The 10704-nt window shown below is 39.9% G+C and overlaps 1 protein-coding gene across 1 annotated transcript in view; it reads left to right on the forward strand.

Moving 5' to 3' along the window:
• The window catches only part of LOC306971102 (voltage-dependent calcium channel subunit alpha-2/delta-4-like), a 62326-nt gene that overhangs the window by 15204 nt on the left and 36418 nt on the right, over nt 1-10704 (forward strand). The window contains exons 11-26 of the mRNA XM_079567247.1: nt 259-372; nt 698-776; nt 1161-1294; nt 1865-1942; nt 2031-2111; nt 2230-2304; nt 4034-4120; nt 5368-5439; nt 5577-5638; nt 5792-5859; nt 5942-5987; nt 6084-6181; nt 6273-6363; nt 7841-7933; nt 8030-8151; nt 8368-8436. Coding sequence (XP_079423373.1) covers nt 259-372; nt 698-776; nt 1161-1294; nt 1865-1942; nt 2031-2111; nt 2230-2304; nt 4034-4120; nt 5368-5439; nt 5577-5638; nt 5792-5859; nt 5942-5987; nt 6084-6181; nt 6273-6363; nt 7841-7933; nt 8030-8151; nt 8368-8436 — 1369 coding nt within the window. The remainder of the gene's footprint in view (nt 1-258; nt 373-697; nt 777-1160; nt 1295-1864; nt 1943-2030; nt 2112-2229; nt 2305-4033; nt 4121-5367; nt 5440-5576; nt 5639-5791; nt 5860-5941; nt 5988-6083; nt 6182-6272; nt 6364-7840; nt 7934-8029; nt 8152-8367; nt 8437-10704) is intronic.

Below are 10704 nucleotides of genomic sequence, written 5' to 3' on the forward strand. Positions count from 1 at the left end.
GATCAAATTAAGCACTGGCTGTGAGCTCTCCGATGGTAAATTGCAGTGCTTAGCAAAACAGAAAATGTAAACCTTTGTACGTCAAACTTTCCCCAACATCATGTGAAAGATGTTTTTAATGGGAATATTAAAACACTACAGTGAAACAATACTTGATTTGAACTTCATGCCTGGAGACACCGACAATGATAGGTGATGTCTATGACATAATCCTAATAATTCATACCCAGCTTTGAAAGTTTACACATCTGTTCTCAGGCCCGAGCGAACGGACAGGGCAGCATGTGTAACCAGGCCATAATGCTCATCACTGACGGAGCCATGGAGGACTTTGAGGCCGTTTTCGAGGAGTACAACTGGCCCGACCGCAGGGTAAGACACTCAAACTGCACAATTTAAGAAAGTTTTGTAATTGTGATACAAAAGAAACACCATTTCCCTCCTTAAGTATTGCCTCCAAAATAGATGTGACTGTGCCCGAAGTACGCAAACCCAAACAAATCTATAGCAGTTAAAGGGTAGGATTACATATATTGATTTTTCCAGTTCAGTGATTTTGCGACAAGCCACATCCTGAATCTGAAACCACATACTTAAGTCTGTATCCGCCACGTCTGAACATTAGCCAAAAAATAATTCTGACATCAGGATGATAAGAAGAACAATAGATTGCCATGTTTACTTTATTTCTGTCCAGGTGCGAGTGTTCACTTACCTGATCGGGAGAGAGATGACCTTCGCTCAGAACACAAAGTGGATCGCCTGCAACAACAAAGGTGGGATTCTATCTGTTTTTTTTGTGGATGTACATTTGAAGTTTCCTGAAAACTTGTGAAGACACAAACAGCTGTTAATAAAAAAAAAAAGTGATTGGGCAGACCCTGTAGTTTAATATTAATAATATAATAATATATAATATAATATTGAGGTTTCTATGGTGGGAACTACGTATGGTAACCATCAAAATGTAGATATTTCTAGCAGCAGGAAACAAAAACTGCCTCAAAGTTTGATGTTTTCGCTGGTGTTTTCAAAGGTCTGAAAGTCCTTTCTATAGACTAATATTACGCCAATGTTTTGACACCACTTTTGGACCCAAATGATTTAACTTTGTGCCAGCTATTTATTTTTGTTTTGACATCTTTGGTTTTCTTTCCCAGGTTATTACACTCACATCTCCACACTGGCCGATGTTCAGGAGAACGTCATGGAGTACCTGCACGTGCTCAGTCGGCCCATGGTCATCAACCACAACCATGACATCATCTGGACTGAGGCCTACATGGACTCTGTGGTCAGTTCACTGAACGAAAGCTCCGCTATTTTGCCACATTAATCACTGCATTGTGATCCATGTTCATTGTGAGCTGTGGCAAGTTGTTCTCACTGTTGTCATTTCCACTTGTGTTTGTAACGTTTATCCATTTCATTCTCCCATCATCCCCTTTGCTCGCTACTTTCATCTTTTTTAACAGCTTCCCAACACAAACGAGGTAATTGTAAAGCAAAGATCGTTGTTCTCTTTAATACAGTCGTTCTATAGAGAGAGACAGTGTTTTACTGGTATCATATAAACAGGGGTCTGCAACCTTTAGGGTCAAAGAAGCCAATTCTGCCCGAACAGCAACCAATTTTGCATCTGAGGTCTTTAACAAAGCTAAACCAGGGCTAAACCAGGTCTAAATGAGGACTGGCTCTAGACTAAAGCATTTCCAAACCAGGACAGATCCAGGATAAAAGCTGTTTGTGGCTCTAAATCCATAGGTTGCAGATACCCGTCATGGGACAATAGATTGTAGTCCATATTTGCCTATTGTTGAGCCATACCTTTCAAACTTAAAGCCTATTCGTCCTTGTCTGTCAGCTCTTCAACACCAAAGCTCAGAGTTTGCTCTTGATGACCTCAGTGTCGATGCCGGTGTTCAGTAAGAAGAAGGAGACGGTCAGTGTTTTAACTATGAGAAATAGTACTATTCAACATCATATCTATTTTAGATTTGGGATAAAAAGTGTCCACCCTCTGTCTGTAGTTGTCCCATGGGATCCTGTTGGGTGTTGTGGGCACTGACGTCCCTCTTCAGGAGGTGATGAAGCTGGCACCAAGATACATGGTGAGGAAGAAACTTGTTTTTCATCCTGAGCTGCTCACATAAATAACAGTAATAGTTTTGTTTCTGGATGTTGTTGAAACAAACTTAAAATATAATAAATGTGTGTCTCTACTGTCAGCTTGGACCTCACGGTTATGCCTTCCTCATCACCAACAACGGCTACATTCTGGCGCACCCTGACCTCCGACCTTTGGTGAGAATATGCATGTGCACTATGAATTATTGCTAGTGGTTACATGTTCAGACTACTTCACCACTCGCTCAAAATGACTAGGCTCTTCATCCAGAAATGTGTTCTCGTCCACAAACGAGTGGCCCATCTCAATGGTCTCATGGTTTAATTATTGTCGGTGTATGGCATGTCGGGCCGGGAGTCCAGATAATCAATGAAATTTGGTTTGAGGGCCACGGTTGGTCCCCATCATAGTTTTGATATCCCTGATGTCAGATATGTGTCAAAGCCACCATGGAAATAACTGTTATGTCAAATTTGCTGACGATTCAGTCTGTGTTTCTCTGGTAAACGGTGATGCTCCTCCTGACCATGGCTCTGTTCAGTTGGAGTGGTGCCAGTCATCTTTTTTGCAAATAAATGTGTCCAAGACGAAAGAAATGTGCATTGTCTTTTGGGCTTTAATTAGTATCCTTTGCCTTTTAATTAGTATCCTAATTAAAAGGCAAAAATATTGAATTGGTATAAAAGAATATATATATTTAAAAAAATGTCTGGCCACAGTTTTTCCTTGCTGACATATGTTCTTACCTGAGCTTAGACGAGTTGATACGTACCTGTCTGGTCTTTGTGCGTGCCTGTGGAAGAGCGTGGTAGCTTCTATCTTCACCCCCGTTTAGAGCTATAGGAATATGCTGGGAGAGGCCAAATGCTAACAACATCTTTGGTCGTTTTGTGTGACTGAGCAGACGCACAAAGACCAGACAGGTATGCATCAACTCATCTAAGCTCAGGTAAGAACATATCTCAGTATGTAAAAATGGTGGCCTGTTCCTTTAAAGATAGTTGAGTCAAATCTGTCAGCTGTTGCCTAAAACGTGTTTCCAGCTCTCACAGCCCCTCCCGCATGTCCTGATTGTTCACTTGAGTTAGAAGCACGTCTCAGCCGCAGCTCATAGCGAGACAGAGTCAAGACGTGAACAAGGGGAACACTGTGCTAACTTAGCCTCCGACTTCCTCATTCGCGCTGGACAAAAATGCGCTTTATTTAGACACCATTTATGTTTCTCTAGCTATGCTGCGTTGACAATGTTTACAAAGCTTTAAATAGGAGTTGGGTGATAATGTTAAATCCACCCTGCCGAACATTTTACTCATCAAAAGAATAAAATACAAAATATAATTTTGCTGGGAGCGGCACCAGCTTGTCTCCCTGGCAATATTGCCGAGTTTAACTACAAGTAGCCATTTTGTCCTCTTGCACATGCTTTATTTTGTCTGTCAGGTCATTAGGAGCATGTTTGGAATGGCCGGCGGGTTGTTGTTTTTTTACTGTTTGTTTGATCTGCTTTTACGTCGCAGCATTAAACCTGGAATGTTCTGCAGTGTGGCTTTAATTTGCTTCTGCAAACAAGAACTTATCGCGTCACTGACACGCAAGGCCAGGTCTTTTTGAGTTCAAGCAGGACACAACACAACCCAAACATTCACATTCTAATATATCTCTAGAAATGGCATTCCGGTGTCATTCGCTTTGGCCAGTTCACACATTATTGCCCGTTCATTGAGAGGGTTGCAAATCACAGTGCAGGCTAAAAAAAGATCTATAAAGAACTCGTGTGAACTGATTTACGCCTCTGTCTATTTTAAGCTGGGGCAGATGTCCTGGAGGGTACATTAGGAGGTGGTATTACATATTGATGCGTGTACAGTATTTCACTATTAAAAGTCTCTCCTCTCTGTGCGACAGTACAAAGACGGCAAGAAACTGAAGCCCAAGCCCAATTACAACAGCGTGGATCTGGCTGAGGTGGAGTGGGAGGACAAGGATGAGCAGGTGAGGACACAGTATACTGTGCATAATAGAGGGCAGAAAAATACACACAAGGACAGTGCAATACTGTTCACAAATAGCCCTCTGAACGACCTGTTGTCTATCAAACTAAACAAAACTCAACAAATACGATGAAACAGGTAAAGGTAAAGAAATGGAAATACTAATAAAAAGGGCGGCAGTAGAGCAATGGTCAAAGCCATGGTAGGAATCAGGAAGTCACCAGTTCCAGTTCAGCTTGAACACATATAGTCATTGTGACTCTGGGTCTTGACACCTGACACAATGTAATACTAATAATAAGCAATGGGTCTATCATTGTGAAATCTTATGGAAAACTATGTCCGTGTACACTACATATTAATTCTCTTGAAAGGGAAGTCTCTCTGATTTATAGGAGTGGGTAGTACTCAGTTACATTCACCTCAGTGGACTTGAGTAGCTTTTTGAAGTAACTGTTCTTTTTACTTCTACTGGAGTAATATTAAATTGAAATATCTGTACTTTCACTTCACAAGCTACTTTTACTGCTGTGAGTAAATATTTAAGCGAACAACCTTCATTTTGACATGTGAAATAGATGTATTTAAATTACAAAGTTTGTGTTTTGTTTTTGAAGTTGTCATTTTTTACTCGCTACTGCCACTTCAGGTCTTACGCATAACTGCAGTCGCTATGTTAAGCTCGTGCATGACGGTGGAGATAGTTGGTATATCAGTCCGAAAAACCAACTTTATGAGTGACAGTGCAGCTCTTAGCGGCAGTTGTGGTGAATAGGTCTGCGCTCAGTCTACACATTAGGACACTGCTGGAGCATGAGGGGGGTGGAAAATACATCATTTTAACATTTTTAAATTCCGTCTAGTCCCTTTACTTCTTCATAATATATTTATATATTTTATTGTTTTTCCTTTGAAACATTATTTTATATTTTGTTTCTCATAACTTATGTCATTACTGAAACATGAATCAAACTTTTACACTCAAACAGTTACTCAGTACTTGCACTACTCAAGCAAAATTTTCTCCAGGTACTTCTTTACTCTTGAGTAATTATATGGGCCACTACTATTTGAATGTAATGCCACTCTTACTTGAGTAAATGCTTTGACTACTCGACCCACATTTGCTGATTTGTTCAAGTGTATTATATGCTCATTGCCCCTCACAATTATTGTGCAAATAAAATGTGTGAAACTTTTCAAAAGCAGTATCATGCATATAATAAAGCGTTTGATTTTGTTGTAAAGCTGAGGACAGCCATGGTGAGAGGAGACACCGGCAGCCTCACTCTAAGCACCCGATCATCTATGGATAAAGCGGTACAAATTTTATTATTTTATTGTATTATAATTTTTGTGGATTTGACAAAAATAGTAGTGCATTTGTTGCATCAATTACTGAATTGTGCCTAACTTCATTTTCTCTCTCTCTCTCTCTCTTCTCTTTCTTTCAACAGAGAAGGCCTCTGTTCTTGGTCAATAACTATTTCTACACAAACATTGATGATACTCCATTCAGGTAAATTGTGTGTTTGCTATGATTAACAGAATTTACATTTGCTTCTGAAATATAGACCTTTTACTCATTGATTTTACTGTCAAAACCTGTAGTATTTACTTTTCTTGCCCACAAGAGGGCACTGTTGTAAAACGGTTTGTTTCCTCCTGTCAGTTTCGGCATGGTGCTGACTCAGGGCCCCGGGAGTCTCATGTTTATGGGAAACGTCTCTGTGGAGGAAGGTATGTATTTACGTAAATACATTTTTTAATCCAGCACAAGTTTTGAAATATGTTCACCTGGCTAGTTTGTTGTTCTTTGTAGGTTTGCATGACCTTACTTCTCCAGACCTTTTCATTGCCACTGATTGGTAAGTCATAAGTTATGGCGCTACAGTAAAACTTTTACTGTATGCATTTTTTTGGTTATGATTGATTTGATTTGTTTTCCCTTTTCTTTCTTGCAGGACTTACTGTGAAACTGACATTGACCCCGATCACAGAAAATACACTCAGATTCAGGCCGCCATCCGCTACCTGCTGGGCAAAGAGCCAGACCTGGAGTGTAAGTGAAGACACTACATTTGCTAAAGTCCTGTTGCATAATTCTTCCGTGTATCTGGCCAGCTGAACACTGAGTCCGTCCTTGTCTGTAGGTGACGAGGTCTTGTTGTCCCAGCTGCTGTTTGATGCGGTGGTCACGGCTCCTCTCGAGGCCTACTGGAACGCACTGATGCTCAGCGACAGGTGAGCTTAACTGCAAATGAAAATGTCTGCTCCGATCTGTCACACGTTTACATTAGAGACACGTCGTGCTAAATCGACTTTTTTTTAGCTTTTAGACATGTGGTTTCCTCGTCAGAAACACAGTGTTCTGTTTTGGTTTGTTATTTCGCAATGTTTTTGAAAAAAGAAAAAGAAAACAGAAAATACCCGAAATAGGAAGTGCAAATGTATTCATGCAGTTTTGAGTTAATCCTGTTTATCGTTCATTGTTGATTGTTTCTTCGTTTCAACTGCTAAATCAATCCCATCAGTATTTCCTGGATTCTGTTGCATTATAGATGGAACATGAAACGTCCTCCTATTTTTTGAAGCCTATAGTCTATTCCTGGACTCGTACTGAGCAGTCCTGCGCTCAAGTTGTGTTCGTTCTGGCACCATCAACGTGCCAACGTGATGTTAGGTGAAAGCGAAAGCTTATAAATATGGAGTTGCTCCTGCTGCAGCCTGCAGAGGGCACTGCAGGTCAAATCCAAATCCTTATCAGCCCGGTATCTTGCTTCTTACGATGTTTTCCTTTATCTTTGATTATAAAATGTAAATAATCAATCCTGAGGATGTGTCCACTGTCCACATTAAAAAGAAAATCTATACTACGATGGTAATTCATTCATTCATTATTGCAATACTGTGCTACATTGCACCCAATGAATAAAATAAAATGCTGATCAATTAGTGTTTTTTGCATGTAAAATAAACATGCATCTTCACTGTGAGCAGCAGATCTGACTTGTAACGTAACAGCGTTTATTTGCTCATGTGATGTAGCTACATGTATTTGAAATGTGATGCAGTGAGATTTTTAATTGTGGATTGTAGGGCTGGGACGATATATCGGATGGGATCGTAATACTTTGTGCTGCAATACCAAGTATTGATACTTCATCAAGTATCGCCATACTTTCAAGTCTTGTTTTTGGAGGCATTTTTATCATGCACTACTTTGCTTTCCTTTAACAGTTACACAGAACTTAGTTACATTTTGAGTTTATAGAACTTTTCAATCTTTTTACACTTTTTAACCCCCTGATGCCTGAATTTATTTCCAATTATAAAAAATAAATATATTATCAGTGTTTCTGCTTTCAAGCTGGTGCTAATTTAAGTGGAGTCTTGCAGGAAATGGTATGTTGGGAATTAGCAACACACGGCGTTAAGGTAAACATATTACTTATCATAATTAATTAATGCATCTCAATAAGTATCAAATCGGCCGCTGAGCGTCGTGATATATAGCGGATCGTGACAGAATAGATCGTCCCAGTGGACCCTAGTGGATTGTAAACTTTGTTAATACCTCTGTTGTTATTTGCCAGTACCATCTTTATTGTTTACTTCTATTCCAAGGGGGCATTTTAATTGGTCACCTTAAGGCTAAATGGAGACAGGTCCGGCCCTGATCGCCATGGATACGTTAATAATAATCATGAATAATGTGCAGGGTGGAGCCAGGGATCGAGACTGCCTTCCTGGGGACGCGCTCAGGGCTGTTGAGGCTCACAAGATATGCAGGAATCGAAAACAGAGTGGCCAAGTAAGTGGCTTACCCACGTTCCCTTTTGCCCCTTCATTTGTACCCATGCTTTATACCCATGGTTCTACTGATAACACCACAACGTCTCTTTAATAGGAGGTTTCTGACACCGGGCGATAAGGACAACTTGTTCACCATCGATCACTTCCCTCTGTGGTACCGCATGGCCGTGGAAAACACTCCGGGGAGATTCCTCTACTATCCTATCAATGACAAAGGTTGATACTATTTCACAAATGTCCTACATGTTTTTCCTCACACTTGACGTTTGACAACCAGCTGTCTAATAGTTAATTAGTTTAACCAGCTTCACAAACTTACAGATTTGTCTATACTTTTTCTTCTTTTATGAACATAATAGCATCTTTTATGATCCTGGTTTAATCATATAATGTAGTTCATGGAATCATTTTTTTGTGTGTCTTTGCCTCCAGGAGTGAAGTACATTGTGGCGACCACATCGGTGATAGTGTCCTCCGCAGGGAAGACTGCCGTGGCCGGAGGTGAGTCCGACTTTTCCCAACATACTGTACCTACGATCGTAAAAGAAATGTTGCTTGATTAAAACTGCGTCCGACATGGGTGGGATCCAAGCTCAACTCCTGACAGTGCTGCAACCATTTGCGTGTCACCACACCGCAAAAAATATTGTTTATCAATCTCTACTTTGTCTTTGTCTTTGGGCTTTGTCTCTCATCGTTAGTGCACTGAGTCGTTTCTATTGGCTGTGTTCTTATCACTGGGGACGTTAATGTGCATCGATTGCGTTTGTTAGCTTGCTGCAGCAGTTCGGGTCCAAAAATGTGTCTTGCCTTTGCCTTTCTTTGCTCTAATCTTGTTGGTTTACTTTTGGCTGATAGTCTGAGTTGGACTCTATAAATGGAGATGCCTCGCAAGAGATGTGACATGTCTGGCTGGCATGTTTAAATGTATGTGCATATTTGACTGTTTAGTGCATGGTAGAGCCTTCTTATCATAATACAGCGGAAAGTTGGGGGTTCGATTCCTGGCATGACTTGTCTGAGTTGAGTTTGTCTATAGATTCTGAATGATTCACAAAGCATTTTTTTCCTTCTTCTTTTATCGAATATTCAACCCTGCAGTAAATAATAATAAAAAATAAAAAACTTCAGATACAATTACATTTAAAATATTACGTGCTGTTATGTTGGATCAATTTGATTTAAACTGTTGATTTTCAATTTTCATTCATTAGTGGAATATAAATAGTTGGCTGCATCAATATTTCTGAATCAGATTATGTACACAGACTAGATTCTAATAACACTAGGTCTGGGTACAGGGACTAGACGGAGTTGAAAAATGTTAAAATGATGTATTTTCCACCCCCTACTTGCTCCAGCAATGTCCAAATGTGTAGGATGTGCCCAGATTATTCACCACAACTGCCTCTAAATCCTGCACTGTCACTCAAAAAGTTATTAATTCGGTAATGCCGTCATGCATGAGCTTAATATAGAAACTGCAGTTACACGTATGACCTGAGGTGGCAGTAGCAAGTATAAGAAATGTCAACTTCCATCTAGTTCCTTTAAAGATACTTGGTTTACAATACCGATACCTGAACGATATTTTTTACAATTTCGGGGTCCCTTGTCAAGAAATGTGTGAAAAATTGGAAATAACTTTGGAAAAAATGGGGGAAACTTGGAAGAAATTGTGGCAAAAAATTGGAAAAATTTGGAAAAATGTTCTGGAAAAATTTGATTTTATTTTTTATAAACATCAAAACCTACTTTTGATGCTTTTATTTTTCCGATACCAGTTGTACCTACACTTTTTTTTCAATACTATACCAGTATCGTTTAATGGTACCCTCAGTCCGACCCTACTCCAGGTGTAAATAGTCCTCCATCTAACAGTTGGTGGAATAGGTGCAGTCACTTAAGATTTTGAATACAAACAAAGTCTGTGCGTTTGAAAAGAAGATATGTCTCGCTTAGATAAATATAAAAGTTTAATATTATTTGCATCATCATAACAGTCCTCAGGGTCAGATGTACAATATTTTATGTGCTTTTCCGAAAACATAAACAAAGCAAGTCAGAACACACATCAGCAGGTTAGACTTGTATGGCTCTCTCCTCAACACACTCTCCTCCACGTAGTCATACTTTAGTTTACAATAATAGGTCCTTATTACAGATGCTAGAGCTGCATAGTTGGGGCCGTCTTTCAAAGCAGGTGTAGCTCCAAGCTTGTCCACTAGGTGGCAGCACAGCTCTAGATTGTCGCTAATTGCTATCAGATAATCAAGCGAAAAACGCAGCAGAAGCACTCTGATATCCTACATTTGTTAATGCATTTGTATAATCAAACATTACTTTAGATCTCAGTGAAACAAACTCAATATTACGCAAAAAAAAAACACATTTGCAAACAAAAAACAAGATGTGGAGACTTTCAAACAGGGTTTCGAGGAGTAGACAAAAGTACAATCGTATATATTTCGAAATCAATACACTAATAAAGAAGCAATCGGGTGCCAAAAAGTAGTTTCCACTTGGAGATGCAGCGCTAGGAATTCCAATGCACAGAGCATCCATACATTAAAGACAGTCTCCGCAGTCTCCTCTCGTCTCTGAATGGAGTTAGAAGTGCCATCAGCCCCTGCGCCCTTCGACTCCCAGCTTTATCACACAGAACCACAGGGCACTCTTCCCTCCAGATATTAGACCTTTGAGACTTGTTCCTGTCTTTGCAATATCTCCCGCCGCCGTCTGACTTTGGCCTATTTAAACAGAGGGGAA

This window comes from Gobius niger, assembly GCF_951799975.1.
Source record: "Gobius niger genome assembly, chromosome: 12".
Lineage (NCBI taxonomy): Eukaryota > Metazoa > Chordata > Actinopteri > Gobiiformes > Gobiidae > Gobius > Gobius niger.